This window comes from Poecilia latipinna, unplaced genomic scaffold (assembly GCF_001443285.1).
Source record: "Poecilia latipinna isolate Pla-1442-1.1 unplaced genomic scaffold, P_latipinna-1.0 Scaffold1012, whole genome shotgun sequence".
NCBI classification, from domain to species: domain Eukaryota; kingdom Metazoa; phylum Chordata; class Actinopteri; order Cyprinodontiformes; family Poeciliidae; genus Poecilia; species Poecilia latipinna.
In genome coordinates, this window is record NW_015113628.1 from 255,303 (window position 1) to 280,183 (window position 24,881).

General features: G+C 40.6%; 1 protein-coding gene across 2 annotated transcripts in view; it reads right to left on the reverse strand.

The window, feature by feature from the left end:
* Nucleotides 1–2,414: 2,414 nt before the first annotated feature.
* Nucleotides 2,415–24,881, reverse strand: part of ca10a (carbonic anhydrase Xa) — a 267,244-nt gene continuing 244,777 nt past the window's right edge. For both annotated transcript variants that reach the window (XM_015050834.1, XM_015050835.1), the window contains 5 exons: nt 21,271–21,366; nt 12,215–12,287; nt 6,812–6,966; nt 6,475–6,649; nt 2,415–3,456 (listed from right to left, as the gene is read on the reverse strand). In XM_015050834.1, coding sequence (XP_014906320.1) covers nt 3,434–3,456; nt 6,475–6,649; nt 6,812–6,966; nt 12,215–12,287; nt 21,271–21,366 — 522 coding nt within the window. In that variant the 3' untranslated portion in view covers nt 2,415–3,433. The remainder of the gene's footprint in view (nt 3,457–6,474; nt 6,650–6,811; nt 6,967–12,214; nt 12,288–21,270; nt 21,367–24,881) is intronic.

Below are 24,881 nucleotides of genomic sequence, written 5' to 3' on the forward strand. Positions count from 1 at the left end.
TTTGTAAATTCTGACGTCTGCCTTCAGATTGAAAGAATCGTGAGTCAAAGCCAGGTGCTGCAGCATCCTTTGAAAGTATCAGTGACACCAGCCTGAAAAGCGGTGGTTGAAAAAAAAAAAAAAAAAAAAAAAAAAAGTGGTCTTTGGATAGTGGTTGTTTCTTCTACTTAGCCTAGCAACAAATTTTAAAACAATTGCAAATAATCTGGAGATGATCAAACCACAGTGGTTTGATCATCAAAAACGGAATCATGTAAATTTCCTTCACAATTATGGAGACACAACATGAACTCAGTCTTCCTTAAAGACATTTTATGATGGACATCATCATAGGAAGCATTGTGCTGCAGTTTGAACAATCTTGAATAAATAATGTTGGCGTGAATTAATGCTTTGTAGTTCATCTAACTCACATAGGCTTCATTTTTATACGAGACATCATCAACGTGAGACAAGCTGGATAAATAAAACTCAAAGTAGCACTTTATTTGAAGGGGTGTGCATAAGACTGACATGACGCTGTCATAAACGTGATATAACACCTGTAATGAACATGAAGGAGTCTTTATGAATGTCTATGAGTGTTGTCATGAAATATGATTCGGTAAATAATGACACTTAATGCAAAAATGACATTTATTGGACTTTAAATACAATTCTGAGTATTACTTGGCATTAAACATGTCATTATTTTGGGAATAATGACATGTTTAATGTAAAGTTGAAACATTTAATGGAATTTTTATGCAAGTTTTAATGCAACTTTGCTTCAAAAGTGTCATTATTTACCAAATAATGCAAAGTTGAGACTTTTAACAACTTTTAGTTCAACTTTACATTACAAGTGTCATTATTTAATGAATGCCACTTCTCGACAACAGTCAAACATTCATAAAGACTCCTCCATGTTCCCATTTGTTATTTCATGTTTATGACAGTCATATCAGTCTTATGTACACCCCTTCAAATAAAGTGCAACCAAACACGGTAAAGCAGCTGTGTTGTTATATCTATAGAAATGTAGCAATCTCATTAGTCATTTTCAGTTGTCTGAGGTTTTACTCCCACAGCCAGATCTCTCTGCAGAATGTTTCCTCTGTGTGTGGAGCTTTTCTCCAGTTGTTGTTGTTACAGGCCAGTATGTGTGAAATTTTCCATAACAGCAGATCAGTTTTAAGACATTGGAGCAAAAATATTGAGAAAAATCAAGGTTTCTGAACAGCTGATGGAGCCACTGCGATCCACTGTCCACATAGTGTCATTTTATATCTTCAGACAAAAAAAAAAAAGAAAAAAGTTCTCTCCAGCTTCCTCCCTGACAATTGTTGCCACAGACCAGACCTGTATCATTTGGTGCGTGGAGACTCTTTCCTCCTCCAAACCCCCTGATGCTCGCCGATGCGATCTGAAAGACTCTGACATGTCACTGTAACTCCGACAGAGCCTCCACTGTACGCATCTAATAAGCTCTAGCTGTGCATGTGACGGTTAAAAAGAAGAAGAAGAAGAAGAAGAAGAAGAAGAAAAAAAGCCAGACCGTAATACCGCATCCGCACTTTCTGCAACAACCCTGTGGTGCCGCTCCAGACGCACCGTCGGGTCTCCGAAGGCGGAATATTGACATACGAACACATTTAATACATGTTTATGTCAAACAGTGCTAACATCCTGTGACAGCCTGTCTGTTTCCTGAACACATTTTGACATACGGATGTGTAGGACGCATCTTAATAATGACATAAAACTGATGCAATGTGCACAACCAATAAAAACGCAAGAAAAAAAAAAGTCTTTGAAATGTAATAAAAAAAAAGAATTTTGGTATTTGCTCCCACACAGGAATATCATATGAGCTGCGTATGATTACAACGTCTGTTTCTCAGACTTTTGATGGAAGCTTACTTTGTTAAAACCTTACAGTCCCCCCGGAGTTTTAAATTGGGAGCAAACATCGTGTGGGGATCCAGAGAGCTCAGGGGTTTAAAGAGGCCTCAAGTGAATTTGAAATCAATTATTCCTCTTTTCTGAACGTGGGGAGTTTTAAATAAACTGCCAGCGTGCTAAATAAGTCTGTAGAAACCCTAACGTGTCATAATGGGGCGTTCAGCATGACTTTACGTTCTGAAAAAGATGAATCCACCTGGATTTCTGCCATATATCAGAGGGGGGGGGGTTTGAAGATTAAGTCTTGAACATGTCAAAACAAACATGACAGTTTTTGTTCAGGTGCAAATAAATCCCTTTTACAGTGGAAAAAAAAAGAGAAGAGATTACTTGTATATGTGTGAAGTTTTCCCGATATTTAATCCAGATTTGTCTTAGGTTTTTCGTGTGTTTTGAGCAGCACAAAGACAGGAACAGATATAAGGACATCAGGGTTTGTTTTTTTAACAGACTGAAGCGTTCTCCAGAGTGGACTTTTTAGACACATTTATTGGGCCGATAACATTACTCAAACACAGTGTATGACCATTGTAAACAACAGAAAAAAAAAGGCATCAGCTCACACCGAGAACCGCTCGAGAATTCAAAGTGTGCCAAGCTGTTTAAAATTCATAACTTTTGTATCTTTTTTTTTTTTTCCACTTCAAATCTTCTTTATATATCTTTTTTTTTTTTTTTTTTTTTTGGATTTTATTCTGTAATTCGTCACTTTTTCTTTACATTGTCGTTTTTCTCCGGTATCGATAATAGTAGTAATATGTACAACACGAGGCCCCGGGACGCTCCGCGCCAGATTGCTCGTTTCCTGTAGCATGACTCAGTTTTGGGAAAAAAAAATAAAAAATAAAAAATGACTTAAGTAAGGCTGTGTCGTCTTTGTAGCTTCCTGCTGATTACATGCCCCGTACGGGTGACCGTGATGAAATGTTCGTGCGAGTCCCGTTGACTGCTTAGCGTTGACCGGTGGGTTTGTCGTTGGATGGTACCACTGATGGCAGCATCTTTTTTTTTTTATGTACAAAGGCTTTAATGTCCCGAGGTTGTCCTATTGGCTGGGAGGCTATCAAATCATTTAAATTTTCTTTTTTCTTTCTTTTTTTTTTAACTTTAAGAGTCTTCTATTTTGATTGCTCCTCCCAAAACAGAAAAAAAAAATCATCCGTATCAAAATGTTCATATAGATGTAGTCATACAGTTTAAGGAGGGGAGGAAGGATGTGTTAGCTTGAGGGCTATAACAGTTCTCAATGTATGAAAAGAAGAGTCTTTTCATTCGCAAGTTCTCTCGCTCAAGGAAAAAAAGAAAAGTGATCCGTTTCTTTCTTTGTACAACGTCATGAAAGATTCTCAGATGAGATGAAGCCTTTAGACCGATTCCACATTCCGACGTCCCGACGTCCCGCTCCACCTGCCTCGTTCCCGCTCTCCGTCTCCGACATTCGTTTCTTGTCCTCGCTCATCCGTAGGAAGGGCGGAGAGAGGGGAGGCGCCTACTTTAGCAACCACTCGTTCACTGCAAGAGAGGGGGAGAAAAAAAACAAACAAACAAAAAAAAGCAGCAAGAATAATGATTTGTATGTAGACAGAAAAAAAAAAATTGCTGTAAAAGTATGGCACCACGCTCCACAGCTCAGCTGTTTTGCGGCGTTATTCGCCTCCCTCAACCTCCTCCTCCTCCTCCTCTGTGCGGCGGCCATATTTCATCTTTAGCCACGGCGCTCTGTTTCAGAGGGATGTTGCCCGAGTGAGTGGAATGAATGTAAATGTGTGTGTGTGTGCGTGTGTGTGTGTGTTGACTGCTGGGCTGGAGGTGGAGTTAAGGAGGGGACTGTTATTTTTCAAGTGCCAGCCTTTGTGGAAATGCAACGGCGGTGTGGAAAGCACCGGGCTTATTAAAACGGGAACTGGCACGTTTGTTTAAGGCAGCGGGTTTTTGCAACATAATCAGATGCTTAAAATACACCTAAAATAACTCTTCACTAACTAACTACATTGTCAGTAAAGTGACGTCGACGTGCCCTTTTTGTGCCATCAGGTTTCTCTCTTGCTCACAATCCAGATGTGAGCCAATAAACACGGGCCAACTCGGATGCTTTATTGAAATCAGTACCATGTGAAGTGTGCAGCGAATAGTAGTGTGTTAAAAAAATGGAACTGATGCTCGGAATCCCAAGAACAGTTTTTAATCTACTCCACATCACAACGTAAAGAGAAGTTTTGTCTTTATTGGTTGTCTAGGAGCGAAAGGAGAAAGGCATGTGAAAATGTTCAAAGAGCCTGTATTGCATTAATATTTTTCTGTAGAAAAATCAACATATAGTGTATGAAGTGAAAAATGCTTTAAGTAGTAAGGTACTTGTGAATCGCTTAGATATTTTATGGTATTCCCACTAGCACCAAGAGCTGATTCATATCTTTGTCGCACCAACTTCCTCATCCCACATGCTTTCTGCTGGTTTATTCATTTATAATCTTGCTGGCCTCCAACCAGGCTCTTGCACCCTTACTGGCATGTTTAAAGTTCTGAACTTGTTCATGAGCGTTTCCACTTCAGCATAAGGCAACTTGACCTTTTCAGGTAATCTGGTGTAAACAGAAAAGAAGCCATCGCGCCATACCTGCGCCACCACATGCATGCTTTATTCAACATGAGGCGTTGAACGGGCTTCTTCCTGACATTTAGGTGCGTTTGAATTGTTACAGTGCCCACAGGTAACAGTGGAGCTGCTTTGATCACCTTTGTGTGTGGATCATTGGCTTAGTCTTTGCCATTTTGGCTCATCTTTGATCCGTTCAAGCGATAGTTTTTCCGATTCTTTCATCGTCTTTATGATTTTGTTTTACATTTCGAACAGATTTAGCCAAGCGGCTGTGTTTCAGCTTGTTTTCCCCGCTAACATTCTGATCAAAGCACATGGGTCTTTTGAACCGTGTCTGGAACGTGTCCACTTTATTTTCCCGGTGAGGCGTACGTAAAAAGGACGGGAGGAACGGAAGAAGGAAGGAAACAATAGAGTTAAGACAGAAAGAATAGAGGTAGGATGCGTGGATTGCAAAGACGGACGGAATGGAGGAGGGCATGAGGATAGAAAGAGTAAGAGCACAAAGAAAAGAAAATAAGGACATAAAGGAGTGAAGGATAAAAGAGAAATCACAGAAAGAGAGGAAAAAACAAACAATTTCTTTCCCCTGATATTCCTATTTTCTTTTTTATTCTGTCCAGAAAAACAATTAAATCAAATTTCAAACTTTTCCAGATGTAGCAGAAACCCTATGTTTTGTCAGTAGCAGTCCAGAAACATTCTGATCTCCCATTTACTACATTAGTGCCGTTGTTCATTCCTCAGACCGAGGTGTGGGTCTCGTTGTTCCCTGCCTTTTATTTTCCTCAACTTACCAAAACCTGTTCACGTATTCAAGCCAAAACTAAAGACTTCAGTTCTCAATTTTAGCCTGAAAATGCTCCACTTGCAAAAACAGTTAGCTTAGTAATGCATTAGCTGCGTTTCCTGTACGGCATCGTCCTAGGCGCACGCTTTCTCCCTCACAAACTGTTGCTCAGAAGGAGAGTTTTTTTTTTTTTCTTTGGAGTGAACAGTGCAGAACAGAGGAAGAATGAGGGAACGAGATACAGAGAAAAATGGTCACGCTTTGGGTGAGCCACGGTACAGTAAACCCCACAATGAGCAGAAGGCGCCGAGGCTACAGCTCACCTTAAACACATTTTACGCTCCAGGAGTGACAATTCAGCAACTTCATATTTGGCCAGAAACAGTGAAGAGGAGATTGGAAGCTGAACTACAGAGTCCAGAGTCATAAGGAGCAGTGATGAGACCGTCTTAAGCCACAACTGAGTCATAACCAAATGTTCTGATAAAAAAAAAAATAAAAAATCATTGAGATATTTACTAAATCAGCCAAAGAGAAACTCTACTCAAAATAGAAGACCACAAAAGCAATTTATGAAGTAAGTTTAACATTTCAAAATTAAATAAATCCAGGACAAAGACCTTCATTTTTGGTCCTCAAGTCTAATGAAACAAAAAGTGTTTGGTCTTGATCACCATAGTTAGGAAGAATAAGCAGAAGCTACAAGCCTTGGAACGACATCCCAACACTTAAATATGAAGTATGTAGTAACAATATAGAAGGCATCACGAGGAAAAAACATCATATTCATTTATCAAGACCTGAGCTTGGAGACGCTTTGGGCAAAACGTGGTCTTCCATATCGGAAACAGCATTGAGCATGTAGCCAATTTAGCTGCAAAGTGGCTTTTTAAGGACATCAAAGTCAACATTTTAGAGTAGTTACATTAAGGTCCCAATGTCAGTCTCATGAAATAAAAGGTCAGCGGTGGTGAAAAGGTGTTTGGAAGCAAAGGGCCCTACAAACGAGAGTCGTTTACGTCAACTCTGTCAGGAGGAATGGGGCAATAAGTAACCTGTCTAAACTAGTCGACATGTCCTAATAAAGCAACTATTCTCAGGAGAAAGTGGCAGCAAAAGCCAGTAAAAGTGGCGTTTGTACCCCGGTACTGAAGCTTCTGAGCCCTGTTGTTAGGGCAGTCCTTGCCCTGCATGCTGAAGTTGATGTTGGTGCGGATGCAGCGGTTGTTCAGCGGCTGCACGGGGCGAACGTTGTCGCTCATGCTCAGAAAGATCTGAGACGGCTGGTTCTGGCTCAGCAGCCGCAAGGAGTGCATCTAGGTGGAAAGACAGAGGAAGGCACAGAGACGGAGTGAGAGGCTTACGGAAGCGTTACCGAACTCTTTGCGGCATTACTTTCCGGGGAAGAGGCGAGAATTGGATGCATCGTTTAGTAAGGTGAGATTTTCCTGTAGCCTGGAACGGCGGCTGTGGCTCACCTGCATGCGTGTGAGGTACACTGGCTTGTTCATCAGGATCCATGTGGCCGTTTCAAAGCATGGAGGGATAGTCATCGATCCTTCGTAGGTGATAAAACTATTCGTTTCTGGGTAGATCTCTTCTATGTTGAGGCCGGTCAGAAGATATGCATCATCTGCAGAGGAGGAGATAGAGGAAAAAGATAAAAAGACAAAAAAAACAACAACAACCATGTCTTAACGGAACCCACTGTGCTCCGGTTGTGTGTTTGAACTTTAAATTTGCAGGTTACACAAATACAATTTGCCTGAGTTTTTTTTTTTTTTTTTAAACAATGACTCACCAGTAGAAATACGTTCCATATTCACAAACTATTTCCCTCTTTTTGTCTCACACAGCTCATCTTTTGATCAAATAGCATTAATATAATCTTAATTTGTGTTGACTGATTTTAACCGCTCGATGCAAGATTTAAATCCCTTTCTTTCTTTTTTTTTCTCCGCCACATTTTAGAACCTGGAGGAAAATCAACAGCACAGTCACGCGGACGTTATTGTTTCTGTGCACAAAAGCGTTTAAAACGGAGTCGCTGATGACAGAATGAGACTGAAGCCTGCTTACACGTCCCAGAAAACGCCTCCAGCAGCAAGTTTTAGAAAGACGAAATAGTTTGATAAATCATCTTGGGCTTTTTTTTTTTTTTTTTTAATGACAATTTATCATGTCACATTCACATGACTGCCATTGCTTATTTGGTCGCTTTCCTTACTGGGTCAACTTAAGCGTATCGTTTGTTTACTGGGTTAGAAAATTCTGGTCAGGATTGCTTAGCCATGTTAGCTGAACATACACAGCACACCTCCAGACTCAGATAAAATAAATCAGAATTAGTTAGGTTGGAGCCCCCCTCCACCGCCCCCATCCACAAAAATGTGAAAATAAGTACGTGGCCTCCGTGTTTTTGCACGCTTTCAAACGCCGAGGCTCGCTATGTGAAATCAACCCCAGCCGCACATCTCTTGGCTCGTAATAATGTAGCGTTGTGAAATATTTATGACCCTGGACACTGACATGTTGACAAGCGTTGCAGTTGGTTTGAACCCTTCACAACATGCGCTGCAGTTTGACTCTTTCATCACACCCCAGTCTTGTCACCGAGACCTGAGGGGGGGGGGGGGCGGTATATTCTGCGGGGGGTTCTGTGGGTACACGCTCCTCGCTGCTCGTCGCGCCTTCAGCTCGTGTTTCAGAGCTAATTTCTCCTCGCCTCGCCTTTCGCGTGGCGTCTGCAGTCGGGTGAGTGGCAGGCTGTTGGTGTTGCACTTCAAAAAGCCGTTTTATCCGAACCGTCTTCACTGTCACAATGCTAATTGGACAGACCATCTCTTGCTCCGTGTTCACACTCCACTAGATTGCTCCCAGTAACTCGTCGTAGTCTGAAGCCTCGGATGACAAAATGGACAGCCTGCCGTGATGGGGTCACCGTGGTGGACTGCTGGAAACTTGAGCACTAATTAAACGGCATTACGGTTTAGTTTGAGATTCTGCCGGTGGGACGGAATTACAATACAAAAAACAAACATTTCAGACAAAAATGTTCAAATGTTTGACTGGTCTAAGTGCTTTTATTTGCGACAACTGATGGAAACGTAATATCACAAAGGTAACTTGAACGATTACATAAACCAGTTTTTAAATGATGGGGTTATTTATCAGGTGATAAAAGCTATTTCAACTAGCTTGGCTCAATGCAAAGATATAACCTTTGCATTGAGCCATCATCATTTCTTTAAAGGGGCAGTATTATGTATTTTCTTGGCACATACTGTTTCATAGCGCGATCATGGCCTCAGAAAACCGCTCCACGAAATCTGCTCTCTGATTGAAAAAAAAAAAAAACTGGTGTTCTAACTATCTGTGCTTCCCGACGATTCGTCCTACCTAGATATTCAGACCAATCACACAATAGTTTTGCATGGAGAAACGTTTGCCAACAGCGTTGTGACTGCAAGGGGCTGACGACATGAGGCCGACAGGAAAATGACGCGGTTTTTCGTCACGCAGCTACGACAGCGAGAAATGATTTCGGCAGTTCGGCTTCAACTAAATCTAAACCCATCAGACCGCAAGCAACCTCTGGCTGCCTGTTTCCCAAATGGCCTTCATGTCTGAGCGCGTCTTAAGAATATTTATGCATTAAATACCAACACAAGGAGTACAACCTGCAAAATTGAATTTGCCAATGCTTTCAAATTTACCAAAAGAAAAAATAAAATAGCACTTGTTTGTGGTTTACTTTCACTTTTTGTAACATTTCACAAAATCTTTAAGTCTTATTCTAGTTCTAATAGGATTCTCAACATTACTGCAGGAGTTCAGTCACTTCCTAAAATGATGACCAAGGTCTTTTTTTGGCCAAGAGAATTTTTTTTTTTGCAAACAATGACTTAGGCCATTATTCTAGGAAGGTAACAGTATTTGGTGAACGACATTTTGTGAAATCCAGGCAGGCAATGTTGTTTTTGGGCAATACATCTTAATTCTGGTCTCTTAATCATGCATGGTGTGAATGCATCATTTTGTTTTCACCAGTGCACATATGTGCATTACGATGCTTTGGGATGGGAGAAACATTGGCTGCAGGTCTCAGAAGCATGAGTGGGTGGTGGTGTGTGTGTGTGTGTGTGTGTGTGTGTGTGTGAGTCAGCATGTGTGAGGCGCTGTATCAGACTGAGTTTTTGGACAGCTGTCAGAATCCTCTGCAGCTCCTGTCGTTTGGACAGAAAAAATTTTCCTCTCGCAGCACAACACCCTCCAGCTGCACCCAAATCCCTCTGGGACTCCTCCAAACCACCAGGGGTCAGCACGTGTAATCTGCCACTCACCTCCAACCCATTAATCCAATTATTTGTCTTTTCTTTTAAGTTGGCCTCAGGCAGTCTCTGCAGTGGGATGGAGTGAGAGATCTCTGGAGAACAGCCGTTGACTTCTGCCGCAGCCAAAAGCCCCCTCCAGCTATCAGGAGTATTTTATTTTTTTTTCCTCCCCCGGCAGGTATCTCAACGTCTAAATCTTCCATCAAAATAATGGTTCTTCCAAAAGATCCTGAACAGCAATGCACTGACTGTCCAATCACACCAGGAGCAAAAGTTACCTTTTTCTCAAACTTGGCGACTCTCAAAGCGAGTGCCTGAACATACCGACGTCTTGCAGTAAAAGCAACTGAGACAAATTGGCACCAGATTATTTACATGCCGCATCTGTGGAGTGTCGCACGTTATAATCGGCTCGGTTCAATATACTTTATTTATCCCGCAGGGGAAATAAATGCTGACGTAACTCGCTGTGGATGGTGATGCTTCGGACAGGAAGTATCCCCAGTCCTGCAACGAAGCCTACTGACTGTTATGACACGCAATAAGTAGAAATGTTGCAATAAGCAATAAATTAGTTTATCACGTGATTTATTCAACAAATTCAATATTGCATGATGTATCGTTTTTCTTCTTTCTCTCTGTCTACCAAAATCTGGATGACAAAAGTTTTCAGGCTGGTGTTTTGGTCTTAGCTAATTTTGTTAACAACAACTTTATAATTCATTCTATTTACTGTTTCTGTTATTTATTTTGGATATTTAAAATGTCCTTCAGTTCCTGCGTTAAATGTTTCTTAGAATCTGAAGCTGGTGGATCTGTGAGGCTGTGTTTTTGCGTTATTGTGCCATTACCCTTATATTACTGGAAAATGGTCTCAAAAGAACAATATTATCGTTTATCGCAATAACCTCTGGGACAATTTATCGTCCAGCAACAATGTGTTATTGTGACAGGCCTGGCAATAAGCTCGATTTCCAGGCATCAGAGGAGTAGAAATCGACCATCTCGACATTCAGACAGAATGGGTCGTACTGTAATACGAGGCCATGTGTCTGATAAGGTCCCCCAGGCAGGGGGGGAGTGGGGGGCTTTAAAATGTCATCCTAACTGTAGCACCAAACGGCAACTCCGCCTCGAAGTGGAGGCCGAGTGAAGTCACAGTGAGGTCAGCAGAGGCGCAGAATGTGCAGAGAGTTCAGGAGGCTGTTTGCCAGGAGTTGGGATTTCTCTTAATGCTTCTGCACACCAAAAATTTTGGACAATTTAATGCTCCCAAAACTTGTTTGAAGACTTTTAGGACTGGTATCGTCTATAAAACATAGATGAACAAGTTTACTACACATGGAGTTTACCTAACTGAACAAATGTGGAATAGATTTGGAGCCAAGAGCTTAAGGTTCAACGTCAGTGTCTGACGTCAGAAAATCAGCTAGTGGTTAAAAATGCATAGAAGCAAAAATATTAACCCTCCTAGAAAGCCTTCCTACAAGATTTAAAGCTGCTACAGCAGCAAAGAGTTGGACTACACCTAATAAAAAATGTTGGATTGAAAATACAGCATCACTCAAGCAAGTGCTTTGGGTAATATATTGTTTCTGTCTTCAAAGAGGAAAAGAAAATAAAGACATAATTGTGAGCTAAGATTCCTCTGACATTCATTCATTCATTCATTCATTCATTCATTCATTCCAATGTAGAAACGATGTTTAGCAGTTGAAGATGGAAGGGGGTAAAGTTCATTCAGAGTAATATTTTTAATTCATGGCTTTTAAACATTCATTTACGTCGAGTATTGCAGAGGTTAAGTGGCTCTTACATCCATGAATTTTTTTCTTCCTACGGAGCTCAAAATGTCAAACCTGAAACGCCGTTTAAAGGACGGCCGTAGCAGTGCAGGCGCTCTCTGTGGTGGGGTTTTCTGATAGCTGGGTGTTTCATGAGGGATCGGTAAGGCGTGCGTTCAGAGACTGGACGTTGTGGAGTTCTGCTCTGGGTTATTAAAGCGCAGGTCTGCCCTGGAGCAGAGCCGTCTCTGTGCTGGACAGGCCAGACAATTTGTTACGGTTCTACAGAAAGAGACTCTGAAGCCTAATGAACTGATATGGATCTGAACCATGCATGAAAATATAGCTGCCATCTAGAGAGACTAATTAACTTAATATGCATATTTTTAGTAAGGTGCACAGAAGATAAAGGGAACATGTAAGCTCCACGCTGAAACACTCGACAAAAATGACAAAAAGAGATGGAATCTGTAAATGGGCAAATGCTTTTTCATATTACTATAAATTGCCACATTGTTTTGGGTGGGGGGTTAATCATCTTCTTAGCATACTAAGCAACAGTCTTTTTTTTCTTCATTTTAGTGAAGTGCTGCAGACTAAAAGGAACAAGGTGCTTTTTGTTCGCTCCTGCTGAGAATCAAAAACCAGCTGCCTTCAAAATGACGCAGCAGCAGCAGCTACTGTACGGCTTAGCGAAACATTTAAAGTCGGAATCTAATCGGTGGAGATGCTCCGTCATGTGGACGACTGCGCAGGCACTTACTTTTATATGTTATTCTTGTGATGGTGTCTCTGTTCAGCATGCGATTCAGGAAAGAGTTTGACGTCTCAGCGATCTGGATGAAAGAGAAGCGGGGAGAGAACATGGGAAGAAAAGGCCGAGGTTAACGTTGGTCAAATATTGAATTGAGCACATCTAAAATTAACCCGGACCCACTCAGTACTTAATCTACTAGGGACGGCGCTCTTAAGTATAGAGCCAATCTTCTTTTTTCAAATCTTATCTTTAATGGCCGTGAAATGCTGAAGCCCACTCATGTATTTTTCTCAGTCAGACGCCCTTACACAATTTTCTACTGCTGTTCTGTCTTTTTGGAGGAAAAACAAAAGCTCCCACTGGTTTCAAGAAAACAGGAAAAAAAAAGAAAAGAAAGATCTTATAGACACACACTGCTATGGACCAAGAACACAATGCATCTTTGTGAATAGGAAATGCAACGCGTCTTTTTTTTTTTTTTTCCTTCATCCTGGCATAATTCTATTATAGATCAAAACGAGTTTAATTTTATCAGAGATGAAAGTAAAAAAAAGAGGGTTGTTGAATGTGACTCGGCTTGATTTAATGTTTCCTTTTGAAGCAACAAAACACCTGTCCTCTACCTACAAAGGACGTTTTGCCCGCAACTTTCGGGAAAGACAACCAAAGACGCTTTATTCCTGCATTTGAAGCATTTGAAACAACAGGAATCTGGTAAGAAAACAGCAGCCAAACAATGCTCTTTGATTATATATGGCAACAACAGTCACCGAAATGCATAAATGTACCAGTGAGCCTCCAATAGGCTTGAACCCACAGTGATGGTCAATAACTTATTGTAATAGTCACACCAAATTGGTTCAAAGTCTATACTGCTTAGCACAAGTTCTTATTTACATCTTCAGTAATCCTGGCGCTAGAGCTGGTCTCACACGGGTAAAATATACCTTAATTCAACTAAACATTAAGAAAATAACATTTTATTAATGAATTAGCATAAGTACATAGTCATGGGAACATATTTCACTTAAAGGATGCTGGAACTGATTAGAGTTCAATAATTATCGATAGTTATTAACCCCAAAAGTGTGAATAAAATAAAAAATGGTGGCTTTGACATGATTTATCAATGCAGCTTACGAACACTTTGACGTTGAAAACCATTTTGACTGGGTTGATTAAATAGATAAGCTCGAAATTATTTACACCTCTGGCGGATTTATGTTTTCCCGCCTGTAATTTTCCATGTTTTCTTCTTCTTCTAACTTCTAAAGCATCATGGGATATATAGTCCATTCCATGAAAGGTCCACAAATTGTCGGTTTTGAACCGAACACAAACTATGAAACACTAACAAAATCTATGAAACAACAATTACAACTCAAATAGTTACATATATTAAAATACAATTTAGAAAAAGACACATATTTTACAGCATATTACGTTTTGAGAAATGCTCGTCTCATTCTCTGTCAAAAACCAACTTCTTGGTTGAATTAAACTCGTTTTGAATTTAACTCGTCAAGGATTATGAATATTTTTGGGCTCAACTATCAGTAAAAATCCAAGGTTTAGAAAGACTGTGAACAAAAATGCTACTCTTTAAAATGTCCTCGCTTTAAATTGACCTTAGCTGTAGCATCCAAGAACAACAAATTCACATTTTTTTCAAAAATAACAACGGTAAGCGAGTTATCGACTTTCAGTATTGACAAATTGGTTTAAAAACCTCTCGACAGAACTTCCATAAGATTATCAATGGTTGTCTTTGTATCGACGGGTTGCGGGTGAAGCTCCAACTCTGCATTGAGCGTACAAACATATAAGCAGTAGAAAACTTGCTCGATACCTAGCTAATAGATAAAGAACGCTCCACTTTTAAATACTGCCCTCGGCATCTGCATCAGAAATCAGAGTGTTGAACACAGACTGCTGCTTTTTCAGCGCACATCCATCCAGCTTAGACGGTTTCTCTCCTTCCTCAACCAAGTTAAACATTTCAAATTAAATCTGTAAGTCTTACATAATGCACAGGGTGTGGAAATAACCAAAATCCCTGTAAAAGGCCAGGGAACATAAAATCCTATTTAGTGAGTAGTCCTGCGTACTGGATGGCCCTCATTTACGTGGAGGTGCATGCATATGACCATCATGGGATTGTGCTTCCTGCCCTCCTCCAGGCTATGTGCTTCCTTCTTTCTTCCTTTGGCCCCCCCGTCTCCATCAGCTCTGTGGACTTAGCAGCTCTAACGGCCGAGGTGTCTTTCGGCGGAGTGATTAAAAAGAGATGTGCCCGTCATCCACCTCTTTTCCTCGCACTATAATTACTCAGTCGCTGCCCTTTCCCATCTTCAGGCGGGCATTATGGCTTAACAGCCCCTCATGCTGCTCTGTGGATTTTCCTGCTCTCCCCTCCCCTCCCCCACCCCAACCCATCTCCCTCAATTTTTATCTTTTTTTTTTTTTCTAGGAGCTACCTGAGGGGATCCTTTCATTCCTCAGCAGGAAATGTCTTCACTACAGGTCTGAGTATTAGTGCAGACTGTAAAACATACGACCGAACGTCGCTCTGGCTTAAGACGATCTGTGATGGATTAGGATGGTTTGCATGGTTCGTAATGGAAACAAAAACACTTGGACAGATTGTTCACGGTGCCTTGGAGATGTTTTTCATGTTGTCAAATTACATTTGTCATCTGTTGAGCAGGACGTCGTGCGATGGAGGCAGGGGTTTGCAACCTGCGGCTCCGGAGCCGCAAGTGGCACCTTGGACCTTCCACAGTGGCTCTTGAAGACTTTGGCTGCAAATTTATTATTTATTTATTTATTTATTTATTTTGAATTTATAAATAACACACATAAACAAGGAATACAAGAGATGCATTTTTTTTACCACAATAATCTCAACATGTTTGAAAAGGAGAAGGAATAAGTAAAAAAAACAACAACTTATGAACTCCTACCCCATAAACTAATGCTCTGTTTTAAGATCAAAAAGGAAAATCTTGACTTTGGCTAATTAATTTTCCAAATGATAAATAACCAATAAATAAATGCAAGTTTCAGCAAATAGATGTAAAGATTTGCATTTATTTTTCTTGTCATTAGTTTGGCATATATGAGCTTTTATCTACCTTTTTTTTTGTAGATTTATATTTTTCTACAAATGTCAACATCCGACATCCCATTGAAGACAATGTATCCAGCCTCTTTTTTTCACAACTTTTTTTGCTACTTTAAAGTAATCTAAAAGAACAACAGAAATAATTTGATGATTCTTGAAAAAAATGACATGCATCTTTTTTTCCCCCCCAAGCGGTCATGTCACGCTTGCGACTCTAAGGAACTTATTTAGTGGGACGGAGGGTAAAAATGACAGATTGCTGAGCCCTGTGACAGAACCACCTTCTGTCAATGTGATTCTGAAATGGAAAGAAAACGGGACACAGAATTGCCCATTGTTCTTTTGTAAAATAGCTGAAGCTCGGTCAGATTGGACAGAGAGAACATTAACTGAAGTCTTGCAACAGGTTTTCAATTTACTAAGATTTCTTTCAACTGGCCACCGTAACATACAGACATGTTTTAATCTAATCCATTCTTTGCAGCCCCTTCCTGCTGGAAGGCAAACTTCTCAGTTCTTTTTTTTTTCCATATTCCCCTTCTGGGGTTGATTTTGTTTTAGCTCCATGCATTTCCCCCAACAACTCTGACCAACTTCACTGTCCTACAGCGTCAGTCGAACCCTAATCTTTATCTGAGTGATGGGGACTTAAAACAAATGCATGCCTCCATTTGAAAACCAGGTATCATTATGCTCCCGTGTCAAGATCACACCAATTTATATTGGTCTGTTTCATAAAATAAAAAAAAAAATAAAAAATTGTAGTTGTTACACAACAAAATACGAAAGCCTCTCAGCAGCATGAATACTTCTGCAAAAAGGACTGTTCTGGTTTCCTGCTTCGCATTGTGAGGCAATCCTCAGTCATCCTAAGTGGTGCCTCAAAACTGAAAAAGAATAGGCGTCCGTCCTGGCACGCTGACTCACAGGGATGAAACCGAAAATGTGAAAATGCCAAAAAAAAAGAAAAAAAGAAAAAGAAACGGAATGATTCATTGGAAAAGTGAGAAAAACGATCCTCCATTTGTCTAATTACCACCTAACTACTGTGTGAAGGAAGTAAGTGGGTGACACATGCTTTAAGACGGTGGGAGTGAAGCAACACTTTGGGGCGAAAAAAGAAAAAAAAAGAAGAGTATCAGATTTTTAGCAGTGGGTGTCAGGTTGGGGGGGGGCAGCATATGACATAACTGTTTTTTTTTTTTCGTGTGGGACAAGACTGCGTTTTATTCAATGCCCGTTTTCGGAAGGATTGTTTTTTTGTTTTTTTTTGCTGCATGGAAGTATCTGGTGCGTGCGCGCCGCTTTAATAAACCACGACGCGTTTAGCGTCATGTGGCTCTGATTTCATCCATTACTGTTAATTTCGGTCGGATGTGAATATTTTAAACAGAGAGGCAATTAGTGCTGCCTTAGAAGAAGAAGAAGAAGAAGAAGAAGAAGCATGCCAGAGGCGAGAATCCACTCAGTCAATTTTCCAAATGTGGTGTTGTTGTTGTAGCGAAGAACAAAACCATTCGATGTTCCTCTGTGTTTGAGAAGTTCTGATCTGAAACTAATCCCGAGCTCAGATGGGGGGGGAAGGAAAGGTGCGCTGGGACTCTTCTGGGTTACGATATCCATCCGTCTTCTATGCAAGTTTAATTCTGCTTCACGGGTCACGAGGAGGCCGGTGGCCGTCTCAGGTGGTCCGCAGCCCAGAGGTGGGGCCTGCCCCAGGACGGGTCACCGGTGCATTATGGGGCCGACGCAGAGAGAAACACAGCCGCTCAGAACAACAATAACGCCTCGGGGCGTTTTGGAAACGCCAACGTGGAGGACGAGCCGAGTTTTCAGAGAAGCCCCACGGACTCACAAGGCGAACATTTTTAAACTTTACATAAAAACGCCCAGAGTCTTTCGTGCTGCACGTATTCTTTGCTCCTAAACGTCTCAGAGAAAAGCTTAGCGTCGCTTCCTGTCTGTTAGGAGAACTAAACTGTTTTCCTATTAGATGTGGAATGGGTATTTACAGCGGTACACCGGTGGCTCATCTAGATTATTTAACGCGGATGTGTTTTTTTTTTTTTTTTTCTCTTAAAAGAACAAGCACGGCTGAACTCTGGGGACAGACATTTAAATTTAAACATTCAATTTGCATTGTTGGAGTTTTGGTCCTTTGTTGAGTGAGAGCCCCCTAATGCTTCCTGCATCATGTTTATGCAGAGCCGTGCTTCCACATGGGCTTATTTAAATGTCAGCAGATATTCTAAACATACAGACGGCAGCGGCACTCCGGTTTTAATGAGGGATAGAAGAAGCAGCAGCACATTGATGCTACAGCTACTTTGTCCTTTCTGACTGATGGCCCTGCACACCTTTAGTCCACAGCTGCTGGAGCTCTCCGAGTTAAGCAGATGTGACACTTCTTTATTTTCCAACAATGCAATGCATCAATCCACAAATTTAGAGAGATTGTAGTTTTTAATTTTTAAGAAAAAAAAAAAAAAAGCTCACATTTAGCTTGTGTTTTTGGTCATTTTTTTTATACATATGATAAATAAAACACAGCAAAGTAAGACAGAGTGTAGGTGTTTTGTTGAACTTTCCACCTCCTCTTACAATGGTCAATTAAAGATTATTTTGACTTTGTACTTTATTGCTGCTGAATGCTGTGAGGATTCCAGAACTATGGCATGAATTAAGTAAGAAATCATAAAATCCTGATGAATGACTCTGGCTGTATGACCCTTCTGCGTTTGCATAGCACCTTTATTGTATGAACATAGAATGGAAAATAAGCACTAAACACATTCATGTCTTTTTATATCTTCTAGGAAATGCATTGCTATTGGTGCCGTTGGCATTAAAATCCACACCAGATGTTGGCGACAACCTAAGCAACACATGAAAAACAAATGTAATGACTTGAGGGGGCAGAAATAACTGAACACATGAAGAAAAGAAAAAAGCAAAAAGCCATGGGAATTTGAGAAACCAGCTGCAATCTGTGAGTGTTGGGACGGATATTATGCTCCCTGTATGTGTAGATAAGTATCAGCTTCTTAATGTCATTTAAAGACATTAACTCTTGTTGGCAAGTCTAAAACCTGTTGATAGCATTGGCTACAGATGAAAGGTTCCAGTGAGCACCAATGTGGTTACAACTGGGGACAAGAAGGACCGTCGTTTTACCATAAACCGGCCACAACTGAGTGCTTCTTGAAAGCTCGCTGCACAAGACTACACTTGTTAAAGCCATTTTTCAGGTTTTACTGTGAAAATGTGGGTAAATAATCAGATGAGACCATAATGCAACGAAAGCCAATAGTCTTTCTAGAATTATATCTTGTAAGAAAAGTATGTTTTCATTGAAATTATTTAATTTAGGAAAGGCCCCCCCCCCCCCCTCGTTACAATAATACAACCAATAAAATGTTCATGCTCTTTCCCAGCAACCGAGCGGTGCAGCAACTTTTCCAGCATTTTTTCCAGAGGCCATCACACCTGCAGCACCCCCTCGCTCTGGCGATGAAGGAGCCGAGTCAAGGAGGTGCCGACCGAGGTCACCGTTCCCTCCGTCCTCTCAGGACTCGGTGATGGGCCCATTGACATTGGGGAGCTCATTAGCCGCCGGGAGCTGAACTTTCAGCTTCAGTGTGCATAGCGGCAAAAGGGCATCGGCTGCCTCTTTGATCTCCCGGCCCTTCAATCGAGATGGTGACTTCTCAGAAACAACAAAGGGACAACCGAGCGCTGCCATCAGCCTAACAGCGCTGCTCAGCACCGACACAGATCCAGAGAGCATGCCGCTTCGCTCGGCGGGGTAATTAGAGTGATAATTGTTGGCGAGTCGCGAGTTCTTGATTCAGATGAGTCGAGGATTTAGGAGGGAGACGGGCAGCAGTAAATGTGATGTTTTTCATATCATGATGCGTTAAACTGAGTTTGTGGAAATATTGCAAATAAATTATCTTTAATACGGTCATAACTGGACAGATTTCAGATTAAACCACTAGATTATAAAGTCTTTCTCAGTCAATGAACATTTGTCGAGTAACACGGTGGACAATTCACCAATCTCTTGAAAGTTCAGGTTGAACTTAAGCTGACATTCACGTGTGACTCTTTTCCTACCTCTAAATCTCCTGCAGTACTGAACTGCGTGCTTAAAATAAGTACTTTTGTTTCTACCACTGAAAGCAGAGACGGATACAGAAATACTGCTTCTGGCCTTTCTGTTTGCTTTAATATCGTAGATCATTTGGATCAGTGTCCGCATGGAACTGTGGTCACAGTCGCTACTTACGGCTCAATCTGTAAACATTTCTTGTGTCTCTATTTGTTAACGCAGTCGGCCGTTTTTAGCGTCACAAGCTGTAGCAAGTTCTGCCTGAATCTGTGCGTGTGTGTGTGTCGTTCCTGCTTGTAGAAACGCAGACTGGCGTACGCTGTAATTTCTGGATTGCAAGCCGCTTCCTTTTTCACACACTTTGAACTCTGCGATGTGGCTAATGTACGGCGCTTTAGCAACAGGGTTTGACAGGCTGGGCTCGTGATGAAGAGGACGGCACACCAACCCCGAGAGCAAATCAGAACGAAAGTGACATTGAGAGCGACAACAAAAGACGGACTGAGGAAGTGTGAGCGAGTCCGTTTGATCCGACACTGAAGACGACGACTTCAGTGGGTTTAGGAAGATGGAGATAGCGATCGATGACTTTTCCCTCTTTTTTCAAGCAACAATGATACAGACACTGTTTAAATAAAATATGTACCGTAAATTATTTTTCCAAAGTGAAAGAAAAAAAAAATCTCATGTTAAATGTGGAGACCTGTGGCCCATATTCAGCTCTGGAAAAAATGAAGAGCCCACTTCACTGAACCCCATTGAAAACCTCCTGGTTATTCCACCAAATATTGATTTCTGAACTCTTCCTGAGTTAAAACATCAGTATTTTTGTTTCTAAATGAACATTAACTTGTTTTCTTTGCAGTATTGAGGTCTGAAAGCACTGCATGTTTATTGTTAATTTGACCATTACTCATTTTCTGCAAATAAATACTAAATTTTTGCTTGGAATTTCAGAGACATGTCATCAGTAGTTCATAGACTAAAAGAACAATGTTAATTTTACTCAAACATAAACCTATAAAGTGTAAAATCAGATAAATTGATCATCTTAAGTGGTCTCTTAAAGCTGTACATACAATTATATTTTCTTTTCAAAGTCGGTGAGTGTGGCTTATATTCAGTTGTGCTCAAGAGTCTGGAGTTAGAACGAGTCAAGCTCCATCCAGCTCGTCTGTAGAGCATTCAATTCCCAACAAATATTAAAACTTCTTTTTGCATTGGGTAAATGAAATCTTCCTCTACTTCTCAGCAATTTGGTTTATAGCAAAGGGAATATCAAACATATACTTTAACGAGCATTTTCTTGCATATGGTGTTGGCCTGATTCTGAGCCGTCGTTCTGGCTGCAGTAAACAGATTAACCGCTGATTTCTTTTATTATTTGGCAAAGCAATTTCATTTATTGACACTAGTAAAGCTCAAAATGTTCTCAAGATATCCACACACAAAATAAGAATGTTTGTCCATGAGAAAACATGTCTGTCTTATAAAGACTGGTCCTTTAAGCCAGTTCTCTCTCTCTCTTTTTTTTTTTCTTCTTTTGGACTGGATATTCCATTTTAAACCGTCTTGTCATGATTAACCACCAGATAAAACCAGGTCAGGGTTTCTTGTGCAGCTACCGCTTCCTCAAAATCCCTTAACTGTAGAAAACTTATGTCCGAATCAATTCTGCTAAATTTCTAAGAAGTAACTCGGTACAAAATGTCTTGGGAGCCTCGGCTGAGGTTCGCCGAGTCCAGACAAAGTTCATTTCCCTTTCAATGAATAAATCCTTGGTAGGCGGACATCATCAAAGGCTTATCTTTACCTTATCTGACTTACCTTCATGAATATGGACACTATGACCAGTCCATTGGGGCTTTTCGCCGCTTCCGTGTAATTCGTATACAGCTCATGATTGTAGTGAATCAGTTGAACCTGGAAAATACAGAGGACATTGACAGAGTTACTCAAGAAGAAAGTCATCGGCTTGAAACTTTTAGATTGCGAACCAAAAGATTATGAACTTCCTTTCGTGCGAACGGCACAGAGCAAATGGAAACCCTGGAACCAAACATTCGACACTCGCCTGCTATCAGAGCTCCGCAGTACACTTTTCACGATGATGAGTGAAGGAGGGGAAAAAAAATCAGGGAGGGATCAAATCCTCCTGGGATTTCTCAGATTGTAAATGGAAGGCGCTGATGTTCGGAACATTGTGATCCTCCGTTTCGAACGTGAACGGCACCAAAAACGAGGGACGGGGACAAGGGCGGGGGTGGGAGGAGGGCCGTCGACGCCTGATCCGAGGCCGGGCTCACCGAGTCGGGAGCGGGTGGGCCTAAATTTGCAGGACACGGTTAATGTTTCTCTGAAGCAGATGCTTCGCCGTCTCCCAGCTGTTCAATGTTCCGGCTTTTTTAATGATGAGGACGTGGGGCATGGGCGCTGCGGCTCAATTTCCACCTCGTAAATGTGGGAAAGCTCTGAGAAAGAAATCCGTGCTTTTAAAGTCTGTCCTAACAAAGAGGGCATTAATGAGCAGCTCTGAGCCAGTGAAAAGGAATCCATCTGGAATAGGCACGATTGATCATTAATGTGTGTTTCAGACAGGACTTTTATGCGCTTGTCAAACTTTTATTTGCAAAATGAGGGGGCAGAAATATAAATGAGATATAAATGAACTGAGCGTCCCTCCACTGACATAACTCGCCAACCTTGAGGCTGCTTACTGAACCTGTACAAGTTCTGGACGTTGTACCTTTTTTGGGGGTCAAACTTATGTAGTAAGATATTTTTCGAACAAAGAAATCAAAGCAAGAATTTGTCAAAAATATTCTTTACTGTCACAGAAAGGGGACATTTTGGTGCAATAGGAGCAAAAAATTAGTCCAGAAAAACAGTTATGACTAAAATCTTAAAATGTAAGTTAATGAGAATTAAACAGAAGAAAAGGATGTGCAAAAAGGCACAAAAAGCCATAAAAACAGATACAATAGTTGTAGTTCGAAAGCATTCCGGTTGCAAATCAGTATGGTACGAGTGACATAATTGGTACAAACAAATAGACCTTTTCTTAAAAAACCCCCCATAAAAACAAGGATCTCGTTGTTGCAAAGTGTGTCGCCGAGAACTGCAAGAAGCGGAAAAGGATGTAATTCAGCTTCAAAGCAAAGACGGGAAGGATTTGTGACAGAAAAGTCAAAAGAATCATAAAAGGTTTGTCCAAGAACAAAAGAGCACTAAGATTTTGAAACACCTGGCAAAGACAAAGACAATGTTGTTTTTACTCTTCAAGAAAATAAGAGTTAATGCTGAAGAGAGAGAAAAAAAAAAAGAACATAGTCAGGGCAGATGAGGCAAAAGCTGAACGTTTTGGATGTCATTGGTTTAAAGGGCTGGACACGTCAACATGAAAGCACAATGTTAAAGAGGAAATTTACACACGAGTTACTCCAGACATCTGGTGTGAATTTTTATGCCAACCGTCCCATTTAAAAAAAAAAAAAAAAAAAACTAACGTTGTTATGTTCAACGTAATTAAATGGAAAACGTGGCGCCATTTCTTCCTGTTTTTACCGTTTGGTAAGAAGATGCGTCAACAAAAGAAAACCAAATTCGAAAAGGGAGCACAAGATTATATTTGGTAATTTTTCGAAATATAACCAACAAAAAAAAAAAAAAAAAAAAAAAAACAAAATAAATGACTTTACATTACAGATCGATGAGTCATGTTTTCTTATGCACCCCAGTCTGTTTACTGCTATTTTAGTACAACAGGCAAAAACAAACAAAAAAACCCAAAAACAACCCCCAAAAAACAGAACAACACATGCTAAATGCAAAGGTTCTTTTTGGTTTTTTTGAACAAAAAATTACCCTAAATTAAAAATAGATAGAAAAAGAGCTTTCACAGAAAAAAAACCAGGAGGGAATATTTTACACCCAGATGTAATTTCTTGGACGTGCCGGCTCGCTCTCTGCTGCAAACACACTTGGAAACCCGATTCCGCTTTTAACTGCTGATTGGGAAAACTACTGGGTCCCTTTGGCTCTCGCATGCGGCGGTTACCAGAGAATTTGTGGCTCGCTTTGGTGGCGAAAAGCTTCAGATCAGCAACTCTCAAAGTTCAGACTCCAATCTGGACCAAATCCCACGTTAATTCAAATCCTATGATCTCTGGAATACAGAGAATATTGACTAAAACCGGGTCAAGTGAGACTCATCTTTGGTTCAGACCATCGTCTGGGAGAAAGCTGAGTGCAGCCCAGCATGCTGCTGGAACAACAGCCATTAGCAAAACAAGGCACTTAAAGTAAAGGGCTTCGTTTGAGAGGCAGGATAACAAAACTTGCTAGTTTAATTTTTTTTTCTTCCACGTTTGAGTATGTAGAGCAGCAAAGAAAAAACATTATTTTAAAGCTGAATCATCAATAAAGAGACATCCAAACAGCGATGGAGAGCTGGCCAGGCACTGTGCAAACATTTCTCCAAGCGCTAGATAGATCCAATAGAGAGGAAGAATCGATAATCAATAGAGGAGAGAAGGAGAGGAAATCGATAAAGAATTGAGAGAGGAGATATGAAGACAGACAAAAAGACCACTGCCTGTTGGAGTCCGAGAATATTTTAAGCCCTCAACCAATGGCGCTACTGTGCAATGAACTGTAAATAAAACTGGATAAAGACAACTTCAATAAGATCTACTTAAGACATCATCTCTGAAGATGCTTTTATAAATCACAGACCATATCTAATATTCCTTTCCTACCTAGAATTCTCGGAAAAACCTTTTCCTATTCTGCCAGCATTTACTATGCAATCACCCGGTAATAACCCGCTTGAGGAGTTCAGAGCCCATCGTAGGATTGAAGAAGCTCTGGCAAAAGTCACTAATGACATTCTCATGGTCTCAGATAATTACTGGGCTCTGCACTTGTCCTGTTAGATCTCAGTGCTGCATTTGATGCATCGGATCACTGTGTTCTCTTGGAAAGACTTGAATATGGATGTAGGAATGTAGAAAACAACACTTTATGTAGCATTTTCTTTTGATTGGAAGAGGTAAGCAAAATGTAACACGATGGATTTTCTCATTACTTATTCTGGACCTTCAACGTTGTTTTTTTTTTTTTCGGGGGGCTTTTGGCACAAACACATTTACTGTAAAAGATTAAAGTGTTCACTTTGTTCAGGTTGTCTTTATCCATAAGAACAAAATCTGTTGTTTTTTTTTATGTTGACTCTGTACAGGTCATTGCACGACAGCTCTTTTCTATTCCATTTATTTCTATACTACGTTTTTGAAACGCACATACAGCCAGTGGTTTCTTCAGTTTATTAGCGTACTAGCTAGCTGAGAAAAGTTTGGAGCTGATGTTTTTTTTTTTTTGTTTTTTTTTTTTTTTTTTATAAAATCTTCCAGGGCTGGTAATGCCTTTTCAAGATTTGT